This window comes from Pleurodeles waltl, chromosome 7 (genome assembly GCF_031143425.1).
Source record: "Pleurodeles waltl isolate 20211129_DDA chromosome 7, aPleWal1.hap1.20221129, whole genome shotgun sequence".
In the NCBI taxonomy this organism is placed as follows: Eukaryota; Metazoa; Chordata; class Amphibia; order Caudata; family Salamandridae; genus Pleurodeles; species Pleurodeles waltl.
This window is the reverse complement of record NC_090446.1, coordinates 974,982,635-975,001,086: the sequence shown is the minus strand read 5'-3', so window position 1 is coordinate 975,001,086 and position 18,452 is coordinate 974,982,635. Positions and strand designations below refer to the sequence as shown.

Below are 18,452 nucleotides of genomic sequence, written 5' to 3'. Positions count from 1 at the left end.
ATGAGTACATTTTATTTTAAAAAAACAAGTCTAGCAAAACCAATGTGAAGAAGCAATTTGTACAACATATTGGGCATGATTTAGATATTGGCGGATGGGTTACTCCGTCACAACGGTGATGGATATCCTGTCCGCCCAAATCTAAATCCCTTATGATTTAATGGGATTTAGATTTCGGCAGATGGGATATCCGTAACTGTTTTGACAAAGTAACCCATCCGCCAATACCTAAATCAGGCCCAATATCATATGATAGTGAACTCCTCTTTAAGGGAGATTCAATTCCAGAGGAGAACTTTCTATATTGCTGGTATTATTATTGTTATTATTATTATTGTTAATATTATTATTATTATATGTATTGTGTAATAATTTGTGGAACAGGCCAGATTCTTGCATTGCAATTATAACTTAACCCCCTGACTTTCTTTCACATTTTGATTCCTCTTCAGGACTGTCCCAGCAGCATGAAGAAAAAAATGATTGGTTCAGATTTTCGACATACCTTTATGGAGAGGCTTCCTCTCCTACAGTGGGCACCACACGCCACACCAGAGGAGTACGCGAGACTCCGCAGATACAACGGCTGCTTTGGATGGGATGTAATCAGTTGGGACTGTGAGTAACCTCTTTCACTCTCCTTGGATGACAAGATTACCCTATTCTTCATAAGCAAACCTGAGACTTCGAAACGGCCTGTGCCTCTGTGCACGAGAGTGCAGTGGGAGTGTTTTAGACAAAAGAAATGAAAAAAATGATTCAGTCGAATTTATATTGTCAGACCATTTCATTACGATTGGCTTTCTCCAGGTTTTCAAAAATAATCTGAGAAAAAAACATTTTTGAAGAAACATTTGCTTTTTCATTTTACTTTCCTTTTTTCCCTTTCAAAGAGAGAAGAGCGTTCTTCATAAACCCATGTTTATTTTAAGAGTGTGTTGGCCCCTTGACACCCTCTTGCTATCTCCCACTCTCCCCCACCTTTGTTTCTGTAACCCTCTTTTACCCTTTTCGCTCTCTGCCTCAGCGCTGCACTTCTCCTGCTAAGACTCATGTTTTTCAAATAGACATATACCATTCCTACTTTCCTGGGAAAGGTATTTTGGCATTTTGACATTGGTCCAATAATGTTGTTCGGTCAGCTAGATTTCATGAGGCTGTCTTTAATAGGTTTAATAGAGTTACAAAGAAGAACACCAGGCTTTCTTTAAATATCTCAACATTTGTGATTGCCCACTAGAGTCATGCTTTAGATGCCCCATCAAGGACATTAGCAGGCCCAAGAGAGGCATTTAGGGGAAAACGCAAGTAGGACATATGTAAAAAAAAAGAAGAAGAAACACTTGTACAAAGATAGACATTGTAGTCAGAGTAAAAGAGACATCTGAATGCTCTACAGTTAAACAAAGAGTGAAGGTTATGTCCGCAAAACTCCATGGCTTGGTGTACCGTCCACCACAGAGCTGGCAGGTAATAGGCAGTGGCCTTGCCCTTTTTAGGGGGGGGGCTACCACAACTAAACTTTCTTTCCTGGGATACCCGTGCGTGGCATAGCAGTCTGGAAAAATAAAACTTGTTGTGTGTCAAGGACATACATTTTTTCTTTGGGGGAAGGGGTGTTCTAAAGAACAAAAGAGAGTGCTAAGCGGGCTGACCAAAATATGGCGAACAGCTCAGCATTCATCATTCATGAAAATGTATCCGAGGATGTACTTTCATCATAGCGATAGCTATCATCCAGGCGGGGATCTCAGATAGGGGAGACTGTGCACTACAAGACTTTCAGTCAACCCTCTGGACCGACCACCAAACAGCAATGAGCCTCTACGTCTACAGTGCTGGCCATGTTTACACTGCCACATCCACACCTGATAGTTTTTTCCTCTTTTTGACTTCACCATCTAAGGACATATGTGCAGATTGACTCGGAGAGAAGGACAATTAACCCAGCGTTTAATATCCGCACCTGCATCATCTGCTCTCCAAGTTAACTAAATTGTCTGATTCTGGGCAGTTCACCTAGTCTCTTTTATTTTTAGCACCAGAATGTGATCTACTTTTGCATGTGTATAATACAAGAAAATGAACTGCAGTGAACAACCTTTTAGTGACACTTCAGGCACAAGAGAGTAGACAAGAATGAAGATGGAAGGATAGTTCACCTGTCTTGCAGTTGAGTTTTGCTGATTTACGATCTTGTTTTCACTGTAGCAAAAAGGCGGAGAATAGGAAAGGAAAATTGACATATATTTGTGAAGTTAAATTTCAGCATGTCACATTTCTCTAAGGTAGTGATAAAGTACCGGCCGGGGGTACATTCACTACTTTGGTTTATAATGTAATTTTATGTTTTTTTTACTTTGTGCCTTCTTTTTGTAGTTATGTATCTTTTATAGATTTAAAACCTTAAAGAAGATTGATTGACTAACATTCAGAAAGATTTTGAAAAAACAGGCAAGCATTTATTTACGGGTTAACTGAAGTAAAATAAATAAAAGAAAAGAAGCAAATAAGATGTCCCACACCATTTTACATTAGGAACACCTTAATTTTTAAAGACATCTTGCAACAAACATGACAGTCTCATCAAAATTCAAAAACGTATATTTCATTAAAATGCAGAAAGTTTTCACCTTAGCACATTAGATTATATCAGTGCACTGAGAAGTATTTTTTTAAAGTGATAGTTTTCAAACATGAACTTAGAAACATTTGTGTCTCCCCTCCCCCACCCCCAAAATGGCAACAAATGCCAGTAGGGAACTAAGAGGCAAGTCAGTTGTCCTGTGCACCCCCTGGGAGGCCTTAGTTTTTATTATATCTGGAAATTATAGTTGATTAATTCAAACAAAAAAGACCATGCACAACGCACATTCTGAACTCATGTATTTGAAGATGCTGTTATATGTGATAATGAAATAAAAGGAGGCAAAGTGAAAACAATTGCCTGGAATCACACAATTTACTAAAGTAGGGAAACTGGAATTGGTCCCAGGTCTTCTGGTTTCACACTGCAATTCAGTCACTAATTCGGTATCTCCTTTCCGCTTTCATTTTAGAAAAAAAGGTAATGCTTTGCTATTAATTCTTGGCGGATGAGCTTGAGTGTGGATGCAGACAGAAGCTACATGACAGGTTGGCTCATTTTGAGCTTGAGGTTCCAAGAGATCCTTGGTTCGAGCCTTCAGTGGCTCATCCATCTCTGTCACATAGTAGCAATGGCATGAGGCCCTCTGTCACCCTACACACAATACTTTTTGCCCGTGGAAAAAAGTTTGCAAGTACCCATGCTCTAAGAGGTGGTTGATACTTGTTGCAATATGTGTAAATTTTACTCCTCACGTTGATACAGATTTATTTTTCCTAGAAGAACCTTCGTCCTCATGATAGGGGTGTGTGAAGTTTTTGCAACATTTGAAAGGTCTGTCTAAAACTATGCAACTTTGAAAGTTTTGAAAGTTTTTCGCACTGCCAGTGTGAAATTGTTAATTTTACAACTATTTATTTTGACTGTATCCTAACACTAAGAAAACGTCTACACATAATATTTACTTTGCTGGAAAAAAGCCTGATTTGGATCTGGTTGCTACCTTTTACAAGCCTGATTCTCACTTGGCCTGTGTTACAATCGCATGCATTTTTACCCTTTTGGCTAGTACAAATCCCCCGGTACCATGTAGAGGATGCGTTAAATCCCATTGAATGGGGATTTACATTGACGGGCAGATTTTTCGGTCATTTAACCAACAAGAGATCCTCTATTCCATGTAGTTTTACAGCTTAGATTCATCACCTGCACTGAGAAGGTGGTAAGTGTATTGGGGCCAGTACGTGATGTGGGAGCGTAAGGTGGGGGGTAATACCGACGATGGACAGGTTTTTCTTGAGTTTTAAGCACTTTGGCCCATATTTATACTTTTTTAGCGCCGCATTTGCGCCACTTTTTGACGCAAAAACGGCGCACACTTACAAAATACAATTACGGCCCGTATTTATACTTTTTTTAGCGCCGCATTTGCGCCGCTTTTTGACGCAAAACGGCGCAAACCTACAAAATACAACGGCATTTTGCAAGTTTGCGCCGTTTTTGCTCAAAAAACGACGCAAATGCGGCGCAAAAAAAGTATAAATACGGGCCTGCATTTTTTAAGTTTGCGCCGCTTTTGCGTCAAAAAATAGCGCAAATGCGGCGCAAAAAAAGTTTATGTTTCTTCCTGTTAGTAAAAAAATAGAATTACGTTTCGTTGCTGATTCAACCAAAGTCTCATGTGATTTAAATGGACAGAAAAATCGGGCCAGGCTCATTCACACCCAGTACATCCAGGTGCTGGAAAGTCTAACCAGTTTTAATCAGGCGGAGCAAAATGTATCGCTGTGCTTTTTAATAATTAGTTGCTTTACTGATAAATACAAAGACCCTAAATATGATGGGCTCAGTAATCCTATTTTGGGTACAAACAAGTTTACAGCCTGGTTCCAAACAGCTGGTGTTTGCTTCTGTTAATTTACTGCAGGAAAAACCTGGTGCAAATTGCAGGAACTACTAGAACGTGCACCGTTTGCATATGTTAGAATAGGCAATAAAATGCAGTACTAGCCTTGTTAATCCTCATTCGCAGATGTTGAAACATAATAAGGTACAAACTGCATGTCCGCTGTATTTGAAACCCCACGCAATTACAAATTAGTGAACGTACAGTTTGCACTCTACTTGTTTGGGACAATTGTGATACTTTATACAATATTATGCCCAGGTTGCCTTTAGAGTCGAGTCACTCTGTCATAAGTTATGCTTACAACCAGTGCAAACCTAGCAGTGGTCTACGAAAGATCGTGATCCATGAAAATGGCTACATTTTTAGAGTGCCCGGGTCTATTTTTGGTCTCAGTGTGACCCTCCTCAGAACCGGCTAAGATTGCTTACCAACGGTCATAGTCATCTGCTTACTGTGTGATAGAGGTTATAGTCCTTAAACTCACTGATGATGCTGTATGGATCAGGATGCAACAAGTGATGTGTGATTCAATGCCACTGCACAAAGGTGCAGGACCCTGATAAGTTGTTCATTGTAGCAGTGGGGAAATACATACAAATAGAGTATCACCCTCTCACAGTACAGCATCCTTATCCTTTCTGCACACACACTGGGCCCGGCCCTCATTACGCACTGGTTCTCACAAAGATAGTCTTCTACTCCAGTCAGATGGTGGGGAAACAGAGCTCCTGGTGGGTTAGAACATGTAGGGCATTCATTGAGTGTGTCTGATTTTGACTGTAAAGGCTGGATGAACCAGTTCGATCTTCTGGCAATCACATCATTTTGTACTAGGAACCACTAGTCTCCTGTCTCCACTTTTCTCCAGTATGAACAGGGAGAACTCTGCAGTTTGCAGCGCTTGACTCTTCTTTATTAGGGACACACGGATTCCCTCAAATGTACCCCTGAAGTGATCCGATTCAGGTGATAGGAAAACATGGACCATTATATTCATATTGGAGCAGGAGAAAGTAAGGATAACATAAACGCCATCGGTTCATTTCTGTAAACTCACTCCTAGTGTCTTCTTGTTTTTTTTTAGATTTGAAGCAAACGCTATCTCTGCTGAATACCTCGGCCAATGGCTACTTGTTCAGTGATTGGAACAGGAAACCCAAAGCCGGCTCGCCCTGTATCCGGTGTGCAGTAGTAGGCAACGGTGGTATTCTGAACGGATCGGAGAAGGGGAAAGAAATAGACGAACATGACTATGTGTTCAGGTGACTGTGATGCTGTCTCTAACCTTTTATATCGCTGTCTCCCCCAATCCCTTCATGCATGTATGTATCTGCCTATTGGTGTTTATAGAGCACAGGCCCAGTTAGAGCTCTATGCAACATGCCCAGGAGACAATATCAGATCGTGCAGCAAAAGAATGATAACTGAGGGAGGGCGGTTCTTAAGTGAATGGGACCCCGGTGGAAGGATGGAGCCATGGAGCCTCTGTTGATGATGGGCGCGAAGATGCGTGACAGCTTTGTCTCAGGATATAACTCTTGCTTAAAGCAATGCCTGGTCTGCAGCCTTTGCTCTGGTGAGTGTATGAGCTGCGGAGAACCACCTGTCACCAGTGATCGCTATTTGAACCTTCTTTCTATTAGTGTGGAATGCAGTGCTTTAAATGGGCAGGTACTGTCTGATACGGAGTACCTGCGCTTCTTTCATTTGAAAGGGAATTGTTTCTGCACTTCTCAGCGCTACTGCAATACATTTAATGGGGGAGTACAGGCACATCTCAGAAGCAGGTAGTATAAATAGTGAGCACCTACACTTCTATATTTTGATTTAAAGCACAGATGCAATGTCAGCTGGTTCATTACTACTTCAAGCAATAGTTTACCAAAGTTATGAGTAACCACAAGCATTCTTAACACTGAAATGTAATAATCCTTAGTTGCGCTCTCACATATAGCACATAGGCCCTCATTCTGACCCTGGCGGTTCTCTACCGCCAGGGCCAACGGGGGCGGGAGCACCGCCGACAGGCCGGCGGTGCTCCCTTGGTCATTCTGACCGCGGCGCTTTGGCCGCGGTCAGAACGGGAAAACCGGCGGTCTCCCGCCGGTTTTCCACTGCCCCTTAGAATCCTCCAAGGCGGCGCAGCTCGCTGCACCGCCGAGGGGATTCTGACCCCCCCTACCGCCATCCTGTTCATGGCGGGAAAGCCGCCATGAACAGGATGGCGGTAGGGGGGGTCGCGGGGCCCCTGGGGGCCCCTGCCGTGCCCATGCCCATGGCATGGGCACGGCAGGGGCCCCCTAACAGGGCCCAACTAGGCTTTTCAGTGTCTGCGATGCAGACACTGAAAAGCGCGACGGGTGCTGCTGCACCCGTCGCACGCCTTCCACTCCGCCGGCTCGATTCCGAGCCGGCTTCCTTGTGGAAGGCGCTTTCCCGCTGGGCCGGCGGGCGATCTGAATCAGATCGCCCGCCGGCCCAGCGGGAAAGTCAGAATACCCCTCGCGGTCTATTGACCGCGGGGCGGTATTCAGGCGGCTTCCGATGGGCGGGCGGCAACCGCCGCCCGCCTAGGTCGGAATGACCACCATAATGTGTTCACAGTATTTTAAAAACTTTAACATAGATCATAAATATATACAGTTGCCTTTATCTACTTCTAGTTAAGTGACAGGCAAATGTATAAGAATGTCTTTTAGAAGACGTCTCAAACAATGAAATATTATTGCTTTGTCCTAATTGCAGACATCATCTCCCATCAATTGCTTGGAGCGCCAATTATTATTTGTATTGCGTCTATGCAATGAATGGCTTGCATTTGATTTGTAAACATGTGAGAGGCATGGTACACCCTAACCAGCAAGAACCCATAATCACTTAAACAGTAAATGTTCTTTACTGACAAACTGGATGCAGAATGAGGTATTGCTGATAGTCACTGGAATACGTTTTTTGACAAGTCTGGAATAACACCATACAAGATCCAGAGGACTAACATGAAAGACAAACGCTGTATGTTAGACCTGGTATCCTTGGTGAGGTTCCCACTAAAATTTTGCCCTGTGACCTATGTGATTGACCTCCTTTTTGCTGGCTGTAGGACTCTGCGCACTTTTACCACTGCTAACCAGTGTTAAAGTGCAGGTGCTCCCTCCAGTAATCCTGGCTTATCCGCAATTGGCATATTTAATTTAACTAGAAGTCCCTGGTAAAGTGCACTACTTGTGCCCAGGGTCTGTAAATTAAATGCTACTGGTGGGCCTGCAGCACTTTTTGTACAACCCACTTCAGTAGCCCTTTAAACATAACTTAGGCCTGCCATTACATAGCCTGTGTGTGCAGTTTTAAACACCCATGTTGACCTGGGAAGTTAAAAATCATGCCAGGCCCAACCTTCCTTTTTATACACATAAGTCTCCCCTAAGGTAGACCCTGGACTGCCCCAAGGACAGGGCGCAGTGTATTTAAAAAGTTGAACATATGCTTTGTCCAGGTAGTGAAAAACTCTTACTTTTGTTTTCACTACTGCAAGGCCTATCTCTCCCATAGGTTAACATTGGAATTGCCCTACTACATTTTATAAATGTAATTTCCAATTGGGAAGAGATATGACCCGCTGATCCACCCCCCCCCCCAAGTTTGATGTCTCAGGAATCACAATTTAAAATCACAACTAGTGGTAAAGTCAGATTTTAAACTGGTTTTCTGAAAATGCCACTTTTAGAAAATTGGCATGTCCTTACCTTAAATCATCTAGTGTCTTCTGTCTGTCTCTGATTACAGTCCTGGATGGGTGACAACTGGGCTCTTGTGCATTCCTTCCAGACAGTCACACAGAAAGGGAGTTCAGGTGTGACTGATGGACCATCAACATCCAGGAAGGTTAAGGACTCTGTGCACTTCAAAGAGCTCTCTTTGAAGTCTCCCCCACTTCAAAGGCACCACTGGGTATAAGAATTGGACTTTCGATCCCACCAAATGTACACTTCTGGACCTGAGGACATTCTGCCAGGAACAAGGACTGCTGTGCTGCTGAAAGGACTGTCACTCTGCCTGACTTTGCTGGACTCCTGACCTGCTGGCCTGCCCTGCTGTCTGCTGCCCTTGTTGCCTGGAAGTGAGAAGGATGAAACTGCATCTCTACATCCCCAGAACCAAAGTTACTCCAAGGGCTTGCAGGCTTGACTTCTGTTCTGAAGTCTCAGGGACATTAAAGACTTCAATTAATCCTGCAGCAGCACCTGGACTTTGCTTGCTGCAAGTCCTACCCTGCCAAGTGGTGCCAACCCAGTCCAGGACCATTGGAAGTGGGTAGTAAGTGCTGCAACTGCAGAATCCACTAAGCATCTCCCCTCAATGCCTACACATTAGTGCTGGGGACAAAGACATCTCATCGCAGGCTGCACGGCTCAAAGACAATGCATTGCCTACATCGCTAAGGAACTGCCGATGATGCAGCTCGGATTGCACAGCTCGGAACCGACACATCACCTACATCCAGTGGGAAGCTCTATATTGCATTGTAATCTTTAAAAATTAATGTCTCGACTTCTGCTTATTAGAATTTTGTTGTTTTGGTCTTCTTTTGTTCATTAAATTAGGCTCTATTTGTCTAACCATGTGTGGTATTGTTTTGTGTGGTGTTTCCACCGTTTTACTGTTTTAAGTATTGCTCAAATAATTTACACATTGCCTCCTAGGTTAAGCCTGCCTGGTCCGTGCCAAGCTACCAGAGGGTGAGCACAGGTTAATTTATGGTGTGTAACTGTCTTACCCTGACTAGGATTGTGGTGCCTTCAAGGACAGGGTGCATTCCTCTGCCAACCAGAGACCCACTTTCTAATACTGTACTTTTCATGCTGTGCCCAAACACCTACAGAGTTTGGCAAAAATACACAATCAAAATCAGGCCATGCAGCCATAATGTGCATGTACAAGCAATAAGCAGACACACACACTGCTATCAATCATAACAAAGGCAGGGTGTAAACCCTTAATGCTGGAGACGTCAAAGTGCACCAGCATTGGTTGCATGACCAAACCACATACACTGATGTTGTGTGCACACTGTAGGTATCACAAATTTGTTACTAGAGAGGCTCAGATGTGTCTGCATTGGGAGATCTGGTTTGTCACCATGCATGTGGTGAGGAGCGCATTAAGAGTCGGGGGATCTTGTGTACAAATTTGGGCAGGTCCTACCACAGCGGTTTGTGATAGAGACTCACAATTGTACAATGTGGTACATTGTACAAATGGTGTCGTGAAGCAACAGTAGCTTATGAGGCATTCTCTTATGAGTTCTCACAGAATCTTAGTACGCTCAAGGCTCCAGGCTCTCCAAAGTCACCGACAGTCATTCCCAACAGCCAAAGAGTATCCTTATGAGCACCTCCATCACACAATCCAAAACAAGTACTGTCCACAAATAGCATTAGCATAGATCACAAAAGGTGATGCGCTGCATGTTGATCCCACCTTGTCAAGTGCCATGTATCACATATTAGAATTACACATTTTGATAATGACACAGATGTGTGCCACTTAGTACTGCTGGACAAGTGAACAAATAAATCTCCCCACTGTTGGTTCTTTAATCCTCAGCTCCATGCAGCGGACAGGTGATTTTTTTGGTTACAGCACAATTGGTCTGCAGCTTTCCCCGTCCCCATTAGCCTGACTGTTGCCTTAGAGAATGGGTGAGCGGACTACACGGTTCTTCCACTGTCATTTGTGGTGCATGTGCAAACTGTGGCCCAAAACAGACCTACTTCAAGGAGTCCACATTGCACCTGCCAGGATACCTCAAAGAGCGAATCTCCTGAGAGAAAAATCTACCAAGGAAAGCTGTGTGGGCTTCCTGCTCCCACCTCTGTATTTGAGATGATCACTAGACTAATAACTACCAAATCACAGACACAGAAATCACAGGCCACAAAATAAAAACAATATCAGTATTATGTTCCTGTGGGCACTGGAGACTTTTTTCTCTTGAGAGCTGGTGAGAGCTCTGAAATGCAGATGGGATGTTAGGGCTGACTGCTTGTCCTGTACACATCCCATGTACAGATTTCTATAATGCACTAATGGGAGAGTAAGATGTTAAAAGAGAGATGACAAGGAGGGGTCTTTGAGCTCAGTGTATGTTTTGCTCCAGCTGCTGCTCCGTGACTCCTTGAGACTAGTTTTGGTACTTTTTACCTCACATGGGCTGATTGATGGATCAGGCTATGTGTGAGTCTTTAAAAACGAGAACGCTGTACATAAATCATGTAAAGCCAGAGGAACCACATAGGAAACGTGTAAGTAATTGGGTTATTAGTTGAGAGGAGTGCAACTCCCACTCAAATAATGAACACAATTCTTGTCAAGGTTGACCAGAAAAGTCACTTAAGAAACCTGTGCTTCACCCTCTGGTAGCTTTGCACAAAATCAGTCAGTCCTATATTAGAGGCAATGTGTAAAGTATGTATTCAGCACTCAAACAGAAATAAAGTGAAAACACAGCACAAAAAAATCCCACACCAATTTAGAAAACCTAGAGTTAATTTAAATAAATACAATGGCACCCAAACAACAAAAATCCAATCAGCAAAACTGGAGACATAAGTTTTTAATGTTTTAGGTGAGAAATAGCACCAAAAAGTACAAAGAGCCACTGTCAGTTATCTGCATGTGCTGTACAGGGGAAAGTCACAACTTCAGGATGACCGCAATGGATCGTGGGTCAGATACAGGAGCCAGGACCACCCCACTGAAGAGTTCCCTTCCCCTGTCTGCTCAGTGAGCTGCCGTTCACATGGCTGGGGCCACTAGGAGGTTGTTGTCAGTGTGAGGAGCAGGTCAGGTGTTTTGGATGGTCACTATTGTAGCGTGAGGAGGAGGTCATTTCTTGAGATTCTTATTTGCAGTTAACGCAGACTGTCATTGTCGGCACGAAGAGCAGTTTCCAGTGTAGCTTTCTGTTGGTGGTCGTTGCAGGCAGTGAATTCTTGGCATAAAGAGGTTACTTTAAAGTCACGAGAAGCCTGAAACGTCTGTATCATCCCCTTTTCTTTAGTAGGAATGCCCTCAGATGCCAGCCAATGGACCAGGACCTGGTGACAACCTTACAGATCACAACTCACTCCATCAGAGGCACGCAAGAGGGCTCAGGCTGGGTCTAGTTGGTGCTGGTCAGTTGCATGGAGGCAATGACTGGCCTGTTGTTAGGTTCCTTTGTGTGTGTTGCAGGCAAGGTGCTTTGAAGTGAAGTCAGGGCATGGCACAACTCATCCCCAGCCACCCTGTCAGGGAGACCCTCTACTTCACACCTAGGATTCTTTTGTCTCAATGTCTGGACGAAATACACAACCCACAAGAGCACTGGCATTACAGTCATGTGACCTTGAGCTCTGGTATAAAAGCACAGTCAGTTTGAGTAGGAAAATGGCAACTTTCTAACATTAGTTAATAAATGGAATTGGGAACGTAAAAATCTGGGCCACGTAAATAACATACACTTAAAAGGTGCCTTTCCCGCCAACTTAGACAATTATCCTGAATGATACAGAAAGTAATATTACACAAATAATTGTGAATATACATTTCATGAAGAAGTCAATAAACCTTTCATGTAAGAACCATAGAGCAGCGCACATGAATTCAGTATTACTGTAATCTCGTAAACTGTGAACAACATTGCAAGGACCATGAGGCCTCTCTATAAGCTGTGAAAAGACATACTACCACCAAAGTGAATAACCATAAGTGCATCCCTCCAAATATTTGTGATGGCATATGGTAGCAACTCTAGGCAAATAAAACATCTGTAAAGATTTTTTTTTTAAAACAAAGGCGTTCAAGTAAATCACCAGTCCAAAATATCATGCCTGTGGGAAAATGAGTCCGCCACAATGATTAGATTCCCATTTTAGATGTGAAGGTGGGAAAATTGTGGACAACAATTTATATGAGGGCCCTATTAATCAATCATATGGCCTTTCAAAAAAATCTTTAGGAAGCTTTAGAGTCCAAGTTCTTTGAATCAGGAACATTCAACACGTTTCAACCTCTGACCCTAAGAGAGCTCCTCATGACTTTGACTGAAAACATCTTGTCTTGTAGAAGACCAAATGGGCAACTTCATAAGAATTTTTGACTGAATGGCTGACATGTTGTGTCTCAAAACTTTTGGCTTTAACCATATAGTATTGATAACACACTACTCTATCAGTGAAGCACCTGCAAAGTCCTCAGAGTACTGGTACTGATAGTTTAAACTCTGTGCTTACAAGTCCGGTGAATCACCTCACGAAGCTGTCTAGCATGGTCTTATCTGTAAAAAAAAACGATTGATTGAATGTTTCATGTAATCTTTGTTCACACTTTATTTGTATGATATGACAGAAGGTGGCAATCTGTATCCTTCATAATCATTGTCTAAGCTGCAGGAGAGGTAACTTTGTAGAAATAGCATTTTTAAAATTGTAACATAAAATGCAACTTTACCATTAAAGGAGATTTTATTTTACAATTCATTTTCAGTGGAAATAGCTATGCTTTATCTAGTCCCAAACTGAAGTTAGCACTTTTTAAGTGTAATAAGAAAACCCAGTGTCTAATTATGGAGAGGTAGCCATACAGCAGTGAAATTTTTTTTTAGTACTTTTTCACTGCCTGGACATGTAAAAGTTAAACACACATTGTAGCGTCTTCCCCAGCCTGGGTACCCAGCAATGACTATGACACACAGGGAACTATGTATTAAACAACTTTATTCTTCAGCTTGTAGCCACAAACTCAGCATTCAAAACCTGTATTCACTTCACCATGTTCTAAAACTTATGTGATCATTCTATGGAGTCTTTCAGGATCCAAAAATGTTCCATCATACATACTCACAAAATATTACATTTCCCCCTCTGTTAAATAAAAATTAAAAAATTTTTACAACATATACACATTATGCCCCTCATTATGACATTGGTTGTAAGTCCCACTTACCGCCATGCCGACTGCCGCCATGGTTTACCGCTACCCATATTATGACACACACACATAGCAATCCGTCACTATACAGACACACACACAAGTCCGCCAGCCCAAAGGTCAGTGAAAAACTGGCGGTAGCAAAACCCACACTATTACTCCAATAGAACTACGCCCACAGCATTATGACCCACGAATCACCGCGGCGTACATTCAGTAGCGCTAAACTATTGGCGGTACATACCGCTGTTCTCAAAATACACACACATACATACAAAACACCACTACATTGGACAGTTCGAATAACACACACCTGACACACATACACACACCACACCCACACCACTATAAAACACACACTCACATTACCCACAACCCCTTACAACTCAAGAAAATTGACAATTGAGGGAAAGACACACCAAGAGCACCCACAGAACCAGAGCCATAGAACACCATCACCCATACACCATCCAGTCACCTCACAGCACACACCCCAACACATCACCCCACACGCCCTCACACACACCACTCACACTACACCCATGGCACCACAAAGACACCCCAGGTTCTCAGAGGAGAAGATAAGGGTCATGGTGGAGGAAATCATATGGGTAGAGCCCTGCTATTCGGATCACAGGTGCAGCAGACATCCATTGCTAGGAAGATGGAGCTATGGTGGAGGATCGTGGACAGGGTCAACACCGTGGAACAGCACCTCAGAACAAGGGATGACATCAGGAAGAGGTGGAACGACCTACGGGGGAAGGTGCGTTCCGTGGTAGCAAGACACCAGATAGCAGTGCAGAGGACTGGCGGTGGACCCCCACCTCCTCCACCACAACTAACAACATAGGAGGGGCAAGTCTTGGCAATCATGCATCCTGATGGCCTGGCAGGAATAGCAGGAGGACTGGACTCTGGTAAGTCAACTCACTATTACTATCACCCCCCCCTACCTGCATGACATCACAAACCCCCACCCCTACCCTCACCCCCATCACTCCACCACCTCACATACATCCCACCAGCACAACCCACCCCTCCCACTACCAAGCCCTGATGCAACACCAATGCATGGAGACCCATCACAGACCTGCATGGGCACCCATCACCGAAGCATGCACATTAGAGACAATCACCTATCCAACCAACTCACCACTCACAAGCCTAAGCTGCCAGGGCAATCACAACCATACAGGGCAACACACCCATGCACAAGTTGTCACATGCAGAAACAATAACACTGCATTTGCATCCCCACAGCTCTCCCCCACAACGTCAGCAGTGTGTCCACCTCTACAGGGACCCCAGGCAACCCCACAAACACAGGACGATCAGGGACCTGGGCTCAGTGGCAGTGGGCACACGGTTCAGGGGACAGAGGCACAGGACAACAGGGAAGCTGAGAGGACTGCTGTGCGACAGGGGGAGGAAAGGCCCAGGGAACCAACTCTCCACGAGGCACTCACCAACATCCTGGAAGCCTACCACCCTTCCCAGGAGACGATGAGCCAGGTAGTGGCCAAGTTGCAGGAGACCCAGCGGCTGCAGGAGGGACTGTACCTGGGGATCAGGGAGGACCTGAGGGACATCCGCATCACCTTGGTCACCATTGCAGGAGTGCTGGCAGACATGGCCAACAACATAAGGGAGGCAGTGGCACACCAACGGGCCCCTGACACTAGCCACACCGATGAACAGCCCTCCACCTCCGCTGACGCTAGTGGACAGGAGGTCCTGCCACAGGAACAACAGGCCACCAGCACCCCACCCCCTGCAGAAGGAGAACCAGCCCGCAAACGGTCCCTGCGATCCAGGCAGAAGCCAGAGAACATTGACAAGGCCCCCGCCAGGAAATAAGACTCTCCTGATTGTCACCCTTGTGTCCCATTCTGTCACCCTGTCCACCTTGAACTGCCATTGCTCCCCTTCCTATGCCCCCTTGGACAATGCACCTGTGATACAAATAGACTGGAACTTTTACCTGGACTCTCCTCCACCACCAACCCAGCCTATAGCAATACCCCATCCACTTATTAGCACATAAATAAACACCCTTGTAAAAAATACAAGTATTGAGACTGTCAATTGATTGAACTATGTATTCGTTTAACAATCTGTAGACATTGCAATTCAACTGTACATTAATGTATACATAGGTATGACCTGTAGTGTGCTGCAGTCAATACACCAGGAGCCAGAGTGGGGCACATATATCTGTAAATAGACATGTCAAAGGGTACAGTAAGTGGCCATAGTAGTGGGAATATCAGCCTGCCAGTGACACTTTCCAATACAAAACTGCAATGGAAGGTGAAGTTGCATTGTCTTACCTGTGTGTCACTGGAATTACTGTTGTATGATTGATATTCTATTGTCCACATCCTCATCCTCTGCCTCCTCTTCGTTACTGTCCACAGGCTTCACTGCTGTCACACGCCCACCTCCAGCCTCATCCTCCTTCAGAAAAGGCACCTGGTGACGTAGGCAAGGTTGAGCAACATGCAACATGCCACGATTCTTTGGTGAGTGGCACTGGGAACCACCTGTTAGACAAGGCACTGAAACCTGGCCTTCATGAGGCCAAAGGCTCGCTCTATAATTCTTCTTGTTCGCCCATGTGCCTCATTGTAAAATTCTGTTGTAACCATACATATTAGGTATATCTTGTGTTCATATTAACGTGTATTATAGTTATTAGTTATTGTCAAAATGGATAAACAACAATATCCGTGTATAAGTTGTAAACTCATTTATTTGTATTAAGTTCTTGTAGTGGTATAGTCCAGCAGCTCCTAAGAATGTTGGGCATTGGAATGCCCTGGAGCTCGCTTTAGAATGTTGGAAGGACTGGGGGCAGTTGGAGTTGAAGGAACGATGTATGAGGAGCTTAGCGATTAAACAACACATATACCTAAATCTTACCTGGTTATTTTATTATTTAATCAACTTACTTGTGGAACACAACATCTTTGATGGCGACGAGGATGGGATGCCTGCGCAGGGGGCAGTGAAACTCCTCACCCCTGATTACCTTCATCGTTCAGCTGGATGTCTAGAAACTCCAGTGTGGCGCTTCGTTCTTCTGAGCCTAACGGTGATCCTTGGAGACTGTGTTGCAGTTCCTGTGCAGTGCTCAACCCTCGGTGGTATTTACAGGAAAGGACCGTTGTAACGAGGCGGGAAGCGTCCAGAGGTGAAGCACTTTTCTGGGTATAGTGAAGTTGAGGTGTTTCGTATCTGTCAGGTATGATTCTGAGTGCCTCATTGCCTACGCATATGGCCTGAGGTAGTTCTTCCCTGGATCGCGATCCCACAATCTGGAGCGCCCAGAAGAGAAGCATGGCTCCTGTGTGTCGTGTTGTTTCCGTCAATTTCAGAATTTGAGAGTTGTATCCGGTGTTGATTGCTGGTGGTAAGGTGACGAATTTTACCCCAGGGGAAGAACCATTGGCTGACAAGAGTATCTGGCTCGCAATTACAACGTCACGCTATCTGCGCAGCGTCGTGAGGAGGAGGTGCGACCCCGGCAAAGGGGCGTCGCTCCTCAATTGAAGTAGCACTGACGTCGTGGAAGCGGAGCCCGGCGCCGCTCTGTGTTCAAATCAGTAGAGGTGGAGCCCTGCATCCTGGCACCACACGATTCGGCGAGGTGGTACCTAATAAGAAGTAGAAGTGTCGCCGTTTAACACCGAGGTAACGAGGAGCTGCATAGCTGGGATTAGCAGGGCACGGCGCTTTGCGAGAACGGCTCTCATGCGGATGAGTAAACGCTGTATGCAAGCTGACGCACATTTCGCTGAAATCAAGCGAGTTAGAATCTGCATCTGAAGGGAGAACGTTTCTTTGTGCTCAACAGTATTATTTATATAACTTGTGACAACTTTTACAATGGCGGCGGCTGGTATGTCACAGCCACCACCATTTTTGAACGAAATTGGTGAACCCGTTTTACCCTGGAAAGAGTGGGAAAAATTATTTGAATCTTACTTGATCGCAATTGGAGGGGAAAAATTCTCGGCATTGAGGAAACAGCATATTTTGTTACACAACCTGGGAGTACAAGGGCGTAAGGTATATGAAAATTTAATGGACCCTAATGATGGAGAGAATGGTGAGGGGGATGGCTTGAATGATTATGAGAGAACAGTCAGGAAGTTAGAGAGTCATTTCGGCCATAAAATCAATATTGTACTTGAGAGACATAAATTCTTTAGCAGGATACAAGCTAAGGATGAGAAAATATCAAGCTACATGGCAAGTTTGAGGGGACTGGCCAACACCTGTGAGTTTGGCAACCTTGAGGATTCCTTAATACGGGATCAGCTGGTAAGGTGTACCAATAATTTAAAAATTCAAGAAAAATTGTTAGTTCACAACCCAACCTTGAAGGAGGCTGTAGATATAGCCAAGGGGATAGAACATACGGTGGAATGCATGAAACTAATTAAACAGTCTCCGGGGGAAGAAGATGTCAAACAAGTTAAAGAGGTTAAAGCTCATCCTAAACAAGAGATTAGTGAACTTAGTCTAGGAGAAGATTGCAAAGTTCATGAAATCTACCTTAAGAAAATCTCTTCAAGTAACATAGAGGGGAGTAAAAGTAAGTGCTTTAGGTGTGGTAACAGCAGACATCTGGCCAACAATCCTATGTGTCCGGCCCGCAATTGCACATGTCGGAAGTGTGGTGCAAGGGGACACTATGCAAGGGTATGCAAGAATGAGAGAGGTGAGCGTAATGAGAAAAAGAATGTACATGTTATTGAAGAGACCCAAGATTTAAAGAACAAGTTTGTGCTGCAACTGAAAAATGTAAACGTGGGTGAAAAAGGGGGTACTCTATACCCTACTTGTGTAATCGATCTGGATGGTATAAGTGTAAAGGTTTTTGCAGACTCGTGTTCCCCATTTACGTTTATGGATTACAGTGTATATGAAAAGAATTTTAAGAATAAGGGGTATAAACTACAACCTGCAGACATTTCT

General features: G+C 44.2%; 1 protein-coding gene across 2 annotated transcripts in view; it reads left to right on the top strand.

Moving 5' to 3' along the window:
* The window catches only part of LOC138245814 (alpha-N-acetylgalactosaminide alpha-2,6-sialyltransferase 1-like), a 211,458-nt gene that overhangs the window by 95,515 nt on the left and 97,491 nt on the right, over nucleotides 1–18,452 (top strand). For both annotated transcript variants that reach the window (XM_069199750.1, XM_069199749.1), the window contains exons 3-4: nucleotides 453–618; nucleotides 5,581–5,758. In XM_069199750.1, the coding sequence (XP_069055851.1) occupies nucleotides 453–618; nucleotides 5,581–5,758 (344 nt within the window). The remainder of the gene's footprint in view (nucleotides 1–452; nucleotides 619–5,580; nucleotides 5,759–18,452) is intronic.